Genomic DNA, 16,171 nt, shown 5'->3' with positions numbered 1-16,171 from the left:
GTGACATACCCAGTACTTCTGGGTGCACTTTTTTCTTCCATGTAGTAGCCCTGGTGCCTGATGCCATATGAGGACAGGGAGCTCTGTGTAAGCTCTGGAGAACCTAAATCTTTTACTTTTTATCAATATGCTAGTAGGTTGTTTTTTCCCAGCAGAAGAGGCTCTTTATGTATCTTCTTCCCTTCCTGCTAGAATAATTTTTTTCTCATTATACACAAGCCACACATGCACAGCTCTGCGTACAACCTCGGCATGCAATGGATGTTAAGACTAAAGTCTTCTGTGCTTGACTTACATCATCTAGCCCAGTCTTTCTCAACCTTTTTACCCCAGAGGAACCCTTGAAATCTTTTTCAGGTCTTGAGGAACCCTTACTATACCAATTTATTGGTGGTCATTGAAAAGAAAAATGCCCTTTACATTTGTAGTCATGTGGAATAAGGCAGGCCTTACAGTGGTTGTCAAAATGCAATCCCTACGGATGGCTTAAAAGATTGTTAGCTTCATGCAACTGGCACTACCAAGTGGTGTTGACCCCAGAACTATGCAGACATCTTAAGATAGGAGGTCAATCAGCCACAGCTCAAGGAACCCCTAGCAACCTTTGAAGGAACCCTAGGGTTCCCAGGAACCCTGGTTGAGAATGGCTTTAGCCAAGAATCTGGACCCAAAGGAAGTCTGGAAGAAGAAGGAAGCCCTGGAGATAGTGAGATATGCGGCGGCATGAACTTGCATTGATGGAGAAAATCTGCCATAATGTGCAATCATTATAATTGTAGAGTATGGTGTGAGTTCTGGGGGCCTTTTTTAATTAAGTTCTGCTTTAGGCCAGGTTAACACATATGCGAATTGGATACGGTTTCCCCATATCCAATTCGCATGCCAGGCGAGTGTGACTGGCTCTCAACAGAGCCGATTCACACAGGTCCAGGGTGGCCACGGTCCGGATTGCGGAAGGGTCCTGTGCATCTTTGGGTCTGGTTCAGGTTGGAATTCAGGCAAAAATTCGGACCTGAATCGCACCTGAACTGGTGTACAGAAACGCACCAGGCCCCAAGCTGTGAACTGCGGCAGCACATATGTGAACCCGGCCTGAAGCTGGGCCTGCTCTCCTCCCTTCCCTCATATGAATGAAGAGCACAACAGGGAGGCAAGTTAAAATGTTTGGAATCCTAAAAAAAAAAAATATTATCCCGTTTTATCCTGTTCCCTTAAAGCATACATAACAGCACAGTGCTTGTGCTGTGTATTTTGGCCCCTTCTATCATCTAAAAAACCTGGCTAATCCTGCCTGGTTCTACCCTCCCCCCTGTAAATTGACCATGGTTTATCATGGTTGCTGAGCCCTGACACCATGATCAGTTTACATGCCTCCGTCATCCGCGATCTCTCCTCTGTTCTCTCCCGCCCCCTCTGCCTGGCAGCTAGTGACAGTGCCGCTCTGCTCCCCACCCCTTCCCTTCCTGCTGCTATAACTTGGTTATATTCATACCATCCCCACAGTATGTGCCCCACTGTATGCACTGTATAAAAAAATATGTTGATTTCTACCTTTTTTTAAAAGCGCCGATCGGCACTCACGTGACCGCCCGCCGCTCTCCTCTCCTCCCAGCTGACGTCAGCAGGAGGAGTGTTCAGCCCCTCCCATTGTATCTGTCAGACTGGGAGAGGAGAGGGGTGAGCTCTGGGAGGTGATCTGAAATAAGGTAGAAATCGTAATATTTTGTATACAGCACATACAGCGAAGCACATATCATTATCTGAATGTATGATAATGACAAAGTGGCTTTACAACCACTTTAAGTATAGGCAGCCGCAGGGCACAAAACTAAAAAGAAATTGTTAGAAAAAGCACAGGTTCACTTTAAAGCAACTTTCACTTTAATTGCGATGTAATAAAGAGCAACCGTTGTCCAAGAAATCCTCAGAATGCGACACTTCCAGAAGTGTCAGATTTCTAGTCCCCCACTGTGCTCTGTGGTTCCTTCCACTGGCCCCTATGTCACTACAGGGCACAGTCCTGACGTAGGGGCTGGTGGATCGAACCATAGACTTAAGTAGGGGACCAGAAATCCAATACTTCCAGAAATGTCGGATTCTGAATATTCTTCAAGCAGTGGTTTGTCTTCTCCTCCTTTGCAGGGAGGATTTTATTTACATATTTATTTTACCAACAAATTGATATTTGCATATATTTCTAGTCTTTAAATTCCCTTTCAGAATATGAATTAATAATGCAATATACAAGAATTTCATCTAGTTCATTTTATAAAGTCTGACCCTTACTTGCGTCTTGGTGGATAACGCTCTCACACTGAACCTCTTTACTCTTCGGTGCCTCGTTAAACGTTTGCATGCTTCTTTCTGCATAGCGATCGTTGCCCGCTCTGCTTTTGCAGAGCTCTGTGTAGGCCTGATTCCGTACCCTAAAAAAAAAAATACAAAGATATGTCACCTATATGCTAGCTCAAAGACCTGCATCTCAGAATATATAGTTTTAATATACTTGCATTCATGGATCTGTAGTAGAGTATTATAATGTACTAACCATAGATCAATGCAGAGTGTTTTGAGTGATCCTTTTTACGGCCTAGCTCAAGTTATCAAGCACTTGCCCTCTGGAAGGTTTTACCCCCATCATGACCAGGCCATTTTTTTCTATTTAGTACTTTAAGACCCCTTTCACACTGAAGGTGTTTTTCTGGCGTTTTAGCGCTAAAAATAGCATTTGAAAAACGCCTCCCATGCCTTCCCAGTGTGAAAGCCCGAGTGCTTTCACACTGGAGCGGTTCGCTTGCGGGACGTTAGAAAAAGTCCTGCAAGCAGCATCTTTGGGGCGGTTTGGGAGCGCCCTACCTATTGAAGTGTATACGCAGTGCTCCCGAAGCACCTGCAAAACGCTTCGGCAGCACCGCAACACTAGCGCTTTTAACCCATTTATTCGGCCGCTAGCAGGGGTTAAAAGCACCCCGCTAGCTCCGCTAAAACTAGCGGCGCTTTACCGCTCACGCGGCCGCGCTACAGTGTGAAAGGGGTCTAACTGGTAATTGCACGGTCATGCAGCACTGTACACAAAAGAAATGCATATAATTTATTTACACAAATAGAGCTTTCTTTTTTGGTGTTATTTGACCATCACCGGGTTTTTTATTTTTCGCTATATAAATGAAAAAAGACAGTAAATTAAATCTATATTTTTTACTTTCTGCTATAAAACATATCCCAATAAAAAAAAATTAAAAAATCAACCTTCTTTCTAAATTTAGGACAAAATGTATTTAGCTACTTGTTTTTGATAAGAAAAAAAATTCCAGTGGCGGTGGTGTACGTACATGTATGTGATCCAGTGCAGCATGGCTGCTCTGCCGCAGTAAATCTGCAGTAGGCGGTCTGCAAGCGGATAATTCATTTTTAAAATTCAAAGTAAACTTGTCCATCCATCCATGTCCCCCCCCGGCCCTAGCATTTCTAGCCACAGCCCTCTTGAGTAAGGGAAGATGATTCATGTAGCTTCAGATTCTTGCTGGAATCCATCTGCCCTTAGCTCAAGCAGGCATGCAGGCAGGAGGGTGTACATAGCTGAGAAAGCCCCTCTTCCAGATAAAAGAAAAAAAAATGCCCATGAAGACTTCTGAAATGTATGACATCATTTTGGCCAAGGCCAGAAACCAGGAAGCAACTGAAGCAAAAAAAAAAATGAAACTAAATATAATACACCTTCTTATGTATTTATTAATGCTAGCAGCATAAGGATTAAAAATAGTTCATGCTGATTGAGAGAGTTTAGTTTCCTATATTATAGTTTGCATGTTCTCCCTGCTCTTGTGTGGATTTCCTCCGTGTACTCCGATTTCCTCCCACACTCCAAAGACATGCTGGTCAATTGGTTCAACAATAGGTTACTTGGCTCCTGTCTAAATTGGCCCTAGTATGTGTATGCATGAGAGATAGAGACCTGTAAGTTCCTTGAGGGCAGGGACTGATTTGAATGTACAGTATGTAAAGTAAGGATGATCCGAACACCCCCCCCCCTCCCCCGGTTTGGTTCGCACCCAACTTGCGAACAGGCAAAAAATTCGGACAAACATGCGAATGCCGTTAAAGTCTATGGGACACGAACATGAAAAATCAAAAGTGCTCATTTTAATGGCTTATATGCAAGTTATTGTCATAAAAAGTGTCCTGCCCCAGAGGACATATATCAATGCAAAAAAAAGTTTTAAAAAACAAGTTTTTTCAGGGGCAGTGGTTTTAATAATGCTTAAAGTGAAACAATAAAAATGAAATATTCCTTTAAATATCGTGCCCAGGGGGATGTCTATAGTATGCCTGTAAAGTGGCGCAGTTTTCCCGAGTTTAGAACAGTACCACAGCAAAACAACATTTCTAAAGTAAAAAAGTCATTTAAAACTGCTTGCGGCTGTAGTGTATTGTCGGACCCCGGCAATATAGATAAAACTCATTGAAAAAAACAGCATGGGTCCCCCCCCCCCCCCAGTCCATTACCAGGCCCTTTGGGTCTGGTATGAATATTAAGGGGAACCCTGAACCAAAATGTTTTTAAAAAAATTGCGTGGGGGTCCCCCCAAAATCCATAAATCTCGAACATCTGGCTCATCCCTAATGTAAAGCAATGTATAAATTGTCAACCCTGTATAAATGCCTGTAATAAATCTTAGAAGTGTATTTTATATTTTTATACTTGACTATCTCAGCTTCCTCAGAATCAGCGGCGATCACAGCCACAGGCATGTCTAGCAGCCATATTGTCTCGGTCTCCGTTAGGTGCACATTGACCATCTTATCCAAATCTTCCTCCTTTGGCTGTTCTCTGATCTCTTCCTTCCTCGTGTAAGAAGCTGTGAAATAAATACAATTCTGGGTTTTATTTCTGCTATGCCCCAGTTGTCCTTCAAAACATTGATATCTCTCCTTCCAGAAATCTTCAGATGAGCTAAAAAGTTCAGAATTAATTTCATGCTTTACAACAGGAGCTCATTTATGTACATGTCTAAGGAAATAATGAGATCTGTGCTGATTCCCACCATTCAAGTTCTCCCCTTCATTCTCCTATACTGCAAAGAAAGAATGTAATTGGCTGCTGTGTATTATAATCATATCTGTTAGCAATAGGGGTCTAATAGACCCCTGATGTTTCCATAACCGCAAATACTGTCCCCCAGGGGGATTAGCAGTCCTCTTGTGAGGTAAAAAATAAAATCATATATATATATATATATATATATATATATATATATATATATATATATATATATATATATTAATTAGGATTGGGGTGATCAGATTCAAGCGGTAGGTCGGTTTTTAATGCGCCAGTCCAAAACTGTACTTTTAAGGGCATGGTAGCCCACTTTTATGTAGAAGATTGTAAAAGTCCACAAAAAAAAGACATCAGTAGCCTACGCCTGGGGGGTTCCACCATTACTGTATCTTGCACACTCAAAATACTTCAGCCTCCTGGCTTACGCTCTTGCCACACAGCTGCTTCAGGCCTTCAGCCTAGGCCTTAGGTCTGCTCCTCAGACCATTAGGGTTAAGCTGAAAATTGTTTCCATTGTATTTACTTCAAATAATCTTATCTTTTATAGTTTACACGAAAAACAGGGATTTTGTTGCATTTGTGTGCATGTGTGTGTATTAAAGACATAAGCAAACCTTTATTATATTTCAGCTTACCAACTCTAAGACCCCATTCACACAGGGACGACTTGTCAGGCGACCTAGTCGCCTCCCGTTCTGTACTATGGAGCCGTTCTAAGGGGAGCGACGCAAGTCGCTCCGACTTAGAAAAAGGTTCCTGTACGACTTCGGGGGCGACTTGGGGCAACTTGCATAGACTTCTATGCAGAAGTCGTTTTGCAAGTCGCCCGAGGTCGCCTCGCTGAGGCGACCTGCAAGTCGTGTTGCCCCTGTGTGAATGGGGTCTTAGGCCTCATGCACACTGGACATTTTTACAGCGGCTGTTTTTGGCCTTGGGTGTTTTTTTCTGCAGCCAGGAAACTCTCCAGCATGTTATCCTATGGGGTTGATTTACTAAAGGGAAAAAGACTGTGCACCTTGCAAAATGCAATTGCCCTCTGCAAGTGCAGTTGCTCCAGAGCTTTGTAAATGAGCAGAAACTCTGCTGACTGCCATCGTCCAATCATGTGCAGGGGCGGACTGATAACTCATGGGGCCCCCGGGCAATAGGATATTATGGGGCCCTCAGGCAGTCAGAGATTATGGGGCCACACAGTATACACACACACAGTATACAATCACACAGTATACACATACATGTACACACAGTATACACAGACAGATGTAAAAAAAACACAGATTTATAGATACTATCCCTGGTTTTACTGAGGCTGGCAACCCTGATGGGGCCCCCTAGTGGTCCAGGGCCTTCGGGCAGTGCCCGAGTGGCTCAATGGTCAGTCCGCCCCTGATCATGTGCAAGCATTAATGCATTTTTTTAATTTTCCTTGGTCATGATTGGGTACTCTTTCAAAAGTGGAGCCTTACCTAATTTACCAAGCTCTGGAGCAACTGCACTCGCAGAGAGCAACTGCACTTTGCAAAGTGCACAGCCTATTTGCCTTTAGTAAATCAACCCCTATGTGTCCATGCACACATAGGCTGTTATCAGCGTTTTTTGGCAGGGGCGTTTTCTGGCTTGAAAAAACTCAGAACTAGTGGGTTTTAAAGGAGTTTTTCAGCTGTAAATACGCTCTAATGCCGTGTACACACAGGCGGACTTTTCGACCAAACTTGTCCGACGGAACGAATCTGTCGGACAATTCGACCATGTGTGGGCTTCATCGGACCTACAGCGGACCTTTTCTGTCGAAAATGTGATGGACTTTAGATTTAGAACATATTTCAAATATAATCAGTTCGTCTGTATGCTAATCCGACGGACGAAAACCGACACTAGGGCAGCTATTGGCTACAGGCTATGAACTTCCTTATTCTAGTCCGGTCGTACGTCATCACGATCGAATCCGCGGACTTTGGTGTGTAGACAAGTCTGATTTGACGGAAGTCCGTCGAAAAGTCAGTTGAAAAGTCTGACATGATTCAGTCAGTCGAAAGTCCGGTCGTGTACACAGCATAATGCCGCGTACACACAAGCGGACTTTACGGCAGACTTTGCCCGGTGGACTTTTCGACGGACTTTACGACGGACTTTCTGAATGAACAGACTTGCCTAAACACAATCCACCAAAGTCCGTCGAATTCGTAAGTGATGACGTACACCGGACTAAAACAAGGAAGTTCATAGCCAGTAGCCAATAGCTGCCCTAGCGTGGCTTTTTGTCCGTCGAACTAGCATACAGACGAGCGGACTTTTCGACTGGACTCGATTTAGACGGATTATTTTAAAACATGTTTCAAATCTCAGTCCGTCCAACTTTTGAGAAAACAAAGTCCGCTGGTGCCCACACATGATCAAATTGTCCGACGAAATCCCGTCCGCCGGGCAAAGTCTGCCGTAAAGTCCGCTCGTGTGTACGCGGCATAAGGCTCCATGCACACTGAAGCTCATAAAAGGCCATTTTTGGGAGTTTGGCCATTTTCTTTTAACAGTCTATAAACTCCCCTCTATGTTATCCTATGTGTCCATGCACACATGGACGTTTTAGGATGTTTATCAGCAGTGGAGTTTAGGGGCTGTTTTCTGAACGCCATAAAATCGCGTTCAGGAGTCGTTTTTCTGACCACAAAAAACGCCAAACGCTCATAAACGCTGCTAAACGTTGATAAACGCTGAAAAACGTGGCTCACCAGCGTTTTTTAACGTTTTTGATCCATTGAAAAAAAAAATTTCAACAAAAAAAAAGCTAAAAAACTCTAACGCGGAAAAATGCTAATAAACGCTATTGCAAAAACGTTAAAAAACATTGAAAGACTCACTGCAAAGCTACTGGCGTTTTTATAACATTATTTTAACGTCCAATGTGCATGGAGCCTAACTCTGCTAAAAGCTTAAAAACGCTGAAAAACTTGGTTATTCGGCATTTATCAGTGTTTATGAGCCATAAGCTTTTGTGGGATTATAGTTTTGCTTACAAAAAGCTAAAAACGCTACAGCTAAAAAAACCTCTTAAAAACGCTAAAAAACGCTACTGCAAAAAATCTGCAAAACTACAGCTTTCTACAGATAACGCTGCGGACGTTTTTATAATGTCAACTGTGCATGGGGCCTTAGATGCGATGGCTGCATTCGTTTTCTTTTTTTTAGGCTTTCTTTATTTTCACCTGTGATCTAGCCAGTAAGACTGTTGTTTTTCAACAAAAAAAAACCTCTCCTACAGATGTAGCAGTTAGAAAGTTGAGACAAACCATTTACCACGGACAGGGGTGCTTACAATGATCACCTTTTGTTTAATTATGTAAAACCTTTATCCCAAAAGGAAAAAAAAGATTTGTTGTAACTGCTTATAAAGTCTTAGCTGGAGTTTGGCTTCAATTTATTAGTGTATTTAAATCTGCTAGCCCATCTAATTCTTCCCCCACACTGACAATGCTGTTGTCTAAGGTGTTCCCTGTGCTCCTTCATCCAGAGTGGGGGCACTCTAATACAGGAGGTGTGTTACTGGCCAGATCACCAGATGAAAACAGAAGGGAAAAGGCCTAAAAAAAAAGAAAACTAATGCAGCCACCACATATAATGATTGGTAAGCTTACATTTTGGGTTTGGGGTTTAATACCGCTTTAATTTTAGCGTATTTTTAAACTGAGAAAATGTAAGTTTGAGTAGCAGTTGTGCAAATATCATGCAACATAAATAATTGAAAATATCATATAAGCTGTAAGTGAAAACCATTAAGGGTGGCTTTACCAGTCAAGCTGGGTCCCCGGTCCCGTCCCAGTGGTTGTTCTTCTGCATATTCCGATAATGATTCCGGATCCTGACTGGTCATAGACATACCGCTGCCCCCAAAAGTCGACCTGTTTAAAAGTGACCGAATATGTTTTTTTATTTCATTTATATACAATATAACCCACTATAAGCATGAAAGCTGAACTCCAGGAAAATGCACAGATTAACCACTTCAATACCGGGCACTTTCACCCCCTTCCTGCCCAAGCCAATTTTTAGCTTTCCGTGCTGTTGTACTTTGACAATTGCGCGGTCATGCAACACTGTACCCATATAACATTTTTAACGTTCTTTTGAGACAGATAGAGCTTTCTTTTGGCGGTATTTAAACACCACTGAGTTTTTTATTTTTTGCTAAACAAACGAAAAAAATACAGAAAATTTTGAAAAAAAACAAAACACATTTTCTTTGTTTCTGTTGCACAATTTTGCAAATAAGTAATGTTTCTTCTTTACTGATGTGTGCTGATGAGACTGCACTGATTGGCACTGATGAAGCTGCACTGATGAGACTGCACTGATTGGCACTGATGAGGCTGCACTGATGGGCACTGATGAGGCTGCACTAATGAGGCTGCACTGATGAGGCTGCACTGATTGGCACTGATGAGGCTGCACTGATGGGCACTGATGAGGCTGAACTGATGAGGCTACACTGATTGGCACTGATGAGGCTGCACTGATGGGCACTGATGAGACTTCACTGATTGGCACTGATGAGGCTGGACTGATGAGGCTGCACTGATTGGCACTGATGAGACTGGACTGATGAGACTGCACTGATTGGCACTGATTGGCACTGATGAGGCTGCACTGATGGGCACTGATGAGGCTGGACTGATGAGGCTGCACTGATGGGCATTGACAGGGTGGATTTGATTTAAATCACTAGTAAAAAGGTTTGATTTAAATTATAATTTTTAAAGAGCAACTGTCATCTCTGTCCCGCAATAGTTCCTCCTCTGACCCACTGTTGACTCACCGACAGTCCCATTCACTTTAATGGGACGGATGGTGATGCGGCGGTGACACAACAAGGTGAGGGACGTAGCGGCAGCAGGTGAGTGGATGCCCGCTAACAGGCGCTGCCATGATAGATCTGAAATGACAGGTGCTCTTTAAATGTAAGGACTCATTCTTGCTGGTAGTTAGAATCAGTAATATTTGCAAACAAAATGAAGGTTTCCTATTTAGAATAATAAGCTGCTGGGATAGTAAAGCAGCGATATCAGAACTGATTCAATCATACAGTTTGTAGTGTACATAGATTTGCGAAACAATGGGATAAAGGAATATTCTTGAACTTTATCTCAGGAAACAATAGATTTCCTCAAATTGGGATTTTAAATGGACCACAAACAATATTCGTAAAAAATGATTACAAATTTATTGATGTATAAGACACAAGACATAAATGACAAAATTTCAAGGCAGTAAAAACAAACACATAAAGTTGGGGAGAAATATACAGCCAGCCCAAGCCGTCAACTGACAGAAAGTCCCAACGCGTTTCAAAAACACACACAGTGTAGATCTTCTTCAGGGACTAAAAAGGGCTTGAAGCTTCCAAATCTGTAGTTTAAATCCCAAATGTAAGCATTCTACCAAACAACAGAAATGCCTCAGAAGGTGAAGAATAAGTGGCCTGCCAGAGCCACGCATGGATATCAGCCACAGTGTCCTAAGCCAGGATAGTTTGCATAAGGCCCAGTAAATACTTGTAGAAAGTATATTGGGCCAAAGGATCTCACTGCAACATATCTCCAATCTGTAGGGGCATGCAGCGCATGTTATCTCAGCTTGCAGAGCTTGGATTCATTGAATGAGTTTACCAAAAATGTAAATATTGCTACATAACTAAGCTCCATTTCATGCTGAATAAACAAAATCATTAATGTATCTTAAATAGAAAACTATCTATAGATAGATTTTTCTCCAAAAGCATTTGATTAAAATAAATTTGATTAAAAAAAAAAAAAAAATCCAATTTAAATTAAAAAAAAAAAAATCAGATTTTTTTTTTTAATCATCGATTTTTATCCACCCTGGCCACTGATGAGGCTGCACTGATGGGCACTGATGATGTGGCACTGATAAGCTGCACTCATGGGCACTGATAGGCGGCACTGATATGTTGCAGCGATGGACACTGATATGCTGCACTGATAGGGCTGCACTGATAATCAGCGTTCCTTTTCTCAGACACTGACAGCGCTAAGGAAAGGAAATGCTGATAACTGGCATCATCGATTTTTATCCACCCTGGGCACTGATGAGGCTGCATTGATGGGCACTGATTAGGCTGCACTGATTATGTGGCACTGATAAGCTGCACTGATGGTCAATGATGAGGCTGCACTGATAGGCGGCACTGATATGCTGCACTGATGGGGCAGAACTGATAATCAGTGTAAATGTCCCCTGTAAACGGAAAGCCGGCTATCAGCTTTCCTTTCCTCAGACACTGACAGCGCTAAGGAAAGGAAATGCTGATAACTGGCAGTTGTTTACATGTGATCAGCTGTGATTGGACACAGCTGATCACATGGTAAAGAGCCTACATCATTGGCTCTTTACCCTGATCGGTGGTGCGCTGTGCCTGAGGGACACAGCGCACCACCAATCGTTGCGCGCTCCCCCGGGGGCATGCATAAGTGGCGCAACGTGAAGGACATCATATAACGTCCAGTCAGGATGGTAAAGCCACCCCCCCCGGCTGTCATTCTGCTATAGGCTGGGCGGGAAGGTGTTAAGTACATACAAGGGAGCTGTTTTACTCATCAAAGGATTTGTTTTTCTGTCCATCCAGTTCAGAGATTTACACAGCTCTGCCACATAGTACAGCCCTGTCTAGCAGGGGAGAAGACTTGATTTTTCTCTGTTGCAATTCAGTACCACTTACAGGTATAATCCCTCTCCCACCCTGTGATTGGACAATGATAGGAGAAACAATAGATCGATGAGCTTTGCACTTGCTGCAAAAACTGACTGGTTCCTTGCACTGCTTCTGCGACCCTTGGTCTGAGCTCTGCTGTACAGGGACTGCAAATTCAAGTCCTTACACTGCTCATATTTATAAAAAAAGGGGACACACATTTAGGGATGTATGAAAAAATACAGAGCTGCATTAATGTCTGCATATTTTATCTGCCTGGAGTTCTGCATTAAAAAAAAAATGGCTAATATATTTATATCCTTCTTTAATAAGGTTTAAGTGTGTATATTTGTGCAGCGTCTGTTCTCTGCTTTGGAAATTTTTCCCTGGTACAGGCACCATATGCTCATCTATATAGATAAACTTTTGTAGAGAAAGAAAAACGTTCTTCTCCTGGCTAATTACAAAGGCTGTAATAAGGGTTTAGCAAACTTAGCTGCCAATTCTTACTTGATTTTGTCTTGTACATAATAAGGCGGGCCAATGCAGTAACTCCCTCTTACTGTTCTGTAAACTTTAGGGGGGTCAGACTGTGACCAGGAGTAGTAAAAAAATTTCCTGGTGTCAGTGGTAGTAAACAATACCCAATCTTTGATATTTGGGGGAGGAATAGTGCCCCATCATTGGTGTCAGTGGAAGGAAAAGTGCCTCATTATTGGTGACAATGGGAGGAAGAGTGCCCTATCATTGGTATCAGTGGGAGGAACAGTGGCCCATCATTGGTGTCAGTAGGAGGAATAGTCCCCCATCATTGGTGTCAGTGGGAGGAATAGTGCCCCATCATTGGTATCAGTGGGAGGAACAGTGCCCCATCATTGGTGTTAGTAGGAGGAATAGTGCCCCATCGTTGGTGTCAGTAGGAGGAATAGTGCCCCATCATTGGTGTCAGTAGGAGGAATAGTGCCCCATCATTGGTGTCAGTAGGAGGAATAGTGCTCCATCATTGGTGTCAGTGGGAGGAATAGTGCCCCATCATTGGTATCAGTGGGAGGAACAGTGCCCCATCATTGGTGTTAGTAGGAGGAATAGTGCCCCATCGTTGGTGTCAGTAGGAGGAATAGTGCCCCATCATTGGTGTCAGTAGGAGGAATAGTGCCCCATCATTGGTGTCAGTAGGAGGAATAGTGCTCCATCATTGGTGTCAGTAGGAGGAATAGTGCCCCATCATTGGTGTCAGTAGGAGGAATAGTGCCCCATCATTGGTGTCAGTAGGAGGAATAGTGCCCCATCATTGGTGTCAGTAGGAGGAATAGTGCTCCATCGCTCGTGTCAGTGGGAACAATAGTGCCCCATCGTTGGCGTCAGTGGGAGCAAAAGTCTTATCTTATTATGACTTGTCTAGTAGACAGATAACACAAGTGAAAGTTGGTTAATGAAATTTGGACAGCCCTGGGTCTTCTTGAGTACTGGTGTTGAACTGTCTGGGCAATGGCTTGTCTAGGTGCCTAGTTGTTAATTAGCTTACTGTTTAATTAGATTATTGTTTATGTTGGCTGTTCCTTAGATGTACTAATCATATTACTTTTTACAGTTTGCATTGTTTAGGATAATGTGATCAAGCTCTTACCAGATCTTGTGTGGTACACTGGCTTGAAAAAGTATTCATACCCCTTGAAATGTTCCACATTTTGTCATTTTACAACCAAAAACGTAAATGTATTTTATTGGGATTTTATGTGATAGACCAACACAAAGTGGCACATAATTGTGAAGTGGAAGGAAAACGATACATTTTTTTACAATTTTTTTTACAAATAAATATCTGAAAAGTGTGGTGTGCATTTGTATTCAGCCCCCTTTACTCTGATACCCCTAACTAAAATCTAGTGGAACCAATTGCCTTCAGAAGTCACCTAATTAGTAAATAGAGCCCACCTATCAGTATGAATACAGCTGTTCTGTGAAGCCTTCAGTAGGTTTGTTAGAGAACCTTAGTGAACATACAGCATCATGAAGGCCAAGGAACACATCAGACAGGTCAGGGATAAAGTTGTGGAGATGTTTAAAGCAGGGTTAGGTTATAAAAAAATATTCCAAGCTTTGAACATCCCACGGAGCTCTGTTCAATCCATCATCCGAAAATGGAAAGAGTATGGCACAACTACAAACCTACCAAGACATGGCCGTCCACCTAAACTGACCGGCCGGGCAAGGAGAACATTCATCAGAGAAGCAGCCAAGAGGCCCATGGTAACTCTGGAGGAGTTGCAGAGATCCACAGCTCAGGTGGGAGAATCTGTCCACAGGACAACTATTAGTCGTGCTCTCCACAAATCTGCCCTTTATGGAAGAGTGGCAAGAAGAAAGACATTGTGGAAAGAAAGCCATAAGAAGTCCCATTTGCAGTTTGCGAGAAGCCATGTGGGGGACACAGCAAACATGTGGAAGAAGGTGCTCTGGTCAGATGAGACCAAAATTGAACTTTTTGGCCTAAAAGCAAAACGCTATGTGTGAAAACTAACACTGCACATCACCCTGAACACACCATCCCCACCGTGAAACATGGTGGTGGCAGCATCATGTTGTGGGGATGCTTTTCTTCAGCAGGGACAGGGAAGCTGGTCAGCGTTGATGGAAAGATGAATGAAGCCAAATACAGGACAATCTTAGAAGAAACCCTATTTGAGCCTGGAAAAGACTTGAGACTGGGGCAGAGGTTCACCTTCCAGCAGGACAACGACCCTAAACATACAGCCAGAGCTACAATGGAATGGTTTAGATCAAAGCATATTCATGTGTTAGAATGGCCCAAAGTCCAGACCTAAATCCAATTGAGACTCTGTGGCAAGACTTGAAAATTGCTGTTCACAGACGCTCTCCATCCAATCTGAGAGAACTTGAGATATTTTACAAAGAAGAATGAGCAAAAATGTCCCTCTCTAGATGTGTAAAGCTGGTAGAGACATCCCCAAAAAGACTTGCAGCTGTAATTGCAGTGAAAGGCGGTTCTACAAAGTATTGACTCCGGGGGGCGCCATACAAATGTACCCCACACTTTTCACATATTTATTTGTAAAAAAATCTTAAAAAAACATTTATCATTTTCCTTCCACTTCACAATTATGTGCCACTTTGTGTTGGTCTATCACGTAAAATCCCAATAAAATACACTTACATTTTTGGTTATAACATGACAAAATGTGGAAAATTTCCAGTGGTATGAATACTTTTTCAAGGCACTGTATACATTCTGTGTGAATTTACAGTAAAGTCAGTTCCAGTTTGCACCTAAGCTAGTGTTGTCTAGTTCTTGGATGCAATTCCCAGCTATAATACCTGGTTCATGGTTCCAGAGTGGAGGAAGCCGTATCTTGATGGAGGTACCCAAGTTGGGTGCCAGGTGGTCCATCACAGGTCAAAAAAAAAATAAAAAATGGGGTATTGAGAAGAGTACTGAGGCAGAGTGCACCCTGCAACCCCCAACCACCACCAATGATCTGCCTACATTGCATTGAGCAGCACAGAGATGTTCGGTGCATTCCCATGCAGGAAGTCCCATCAGTGTCTATTGAGACGCAGTCGCTGCACAGACACAGCCGCTGTGTCCCAACATAACATCCGTGTGGGTTCCCGAAAGCAGACAGTGTGAGTTGGGGGACCGGCGCCAGCACCCGCACCCACACGGATATCATACTGGAACACAGCGGCTGTGTCTGTGCAGTGGCTGCATCCCAATAGATGCTGATGGGACTTCCTGTATGAGATACAGGGAACACCTGTGCACCCCCATGTGGGTAAATACGATATTGTACAACCCCTGAACAAGGCAGCCTTTTATAATTTTTTTTTTTTTTTAGTTATACAGCTGCTTTACTTTTTTACAAATGCTATAAGAAAAAAATTTAAAGCACCTTGAAAACGGTCCGACGAAACTGGAGATAAATCCCGTCTGCTGGAGGGACATGGTGGAGAAGATATCTGATGCGGTTACACCAGAAGCATCTGGCGTGGTAAACAGTTTGCTTTGCTTGGTTGCAGTGGTGCCAGGCTCTGCTTGGTATAGTGACCGAGGAGTGACATCATTGCCTTCCTCATCAAAAACCTGAGAAAGTCAAATAAAACCAAAGAAGTTTTAGCCTCGCCCTTAAAGCCATATTAAACCCAAAAAACAACATTTATTATACTGCAGCTTATCGATTCTTAGATGATTTTAGACATGTGCGCTGACAAAGAATTTGTTCGTTCTCCTTTAATTCGTTTTTTTGCTTTTTTCAGAAATTCGGAAATTTGAAAATTCAGAATTCGGAAATTAGGATTTTCAAATCTCCGAACTTCCGAATTTCTAATTTTTGGATTTTCGGATTTCAAGTTTCCAAATTTCAGATTTCCAAATTTTTGAATTTTCG

General features: G+C 42.7%; 1 protein-coding gene across 1 annotated transcript in view; it reads right to left on the bottom strand.

Annotated features, from left to right (window-relative positions):
- DNAI4 (dynein axonemal intermediate chain 4) overlaps window positions 1–16,171 on the bottom strand; it is a 63,783-nt gene that overhangs the window by 38,643 nt on the left and 8,969 nt on the right. The window contains exons 3-6 of the mRNA XM_073593782.1: window positions 15,677–15,867; window positions 8,849–8,958; window positions 4,703–4,859; window positions 2,287–2,426 (exon numbers count right to left, since the gene is read on the bottom strand). Of these exons, the coding sequence (XP_073449883.1) occupies window positions 2,287–2,426; window positions 4,703–4,859; window positions 8,849–8,958; window positions 15,677–15,867 (598 nt within the window). The remainder of the gene's footprint in view (window positions 1–2,286; window positions 2,427–4,702; window positions 4,860–8,848; window positions 8,959–15,676; window positions 15,868–16,171) is intronic.

The sequence above is a fragment of the Aquarana catesbeiana genome, linkage group LG07 (genome assembly GCF_042186555.1).
Source record: "Aquarana catesbeiana isolate 2022-GZ linkage group LG07, ASM4218655v1, whole genome shotgun sequence".
Taxonomy (NCBI): Eukaryota; Metazoa; Chordata; class Amphibia; order Anura; family Ranidae; genus Aquarana; species Aquarana catesbeiana.
The sequence above is the reverse complement of the archived record's forward strand: the minus strand, read 5'-3'. Positions and strand labels throughout refer to the sequence as shown.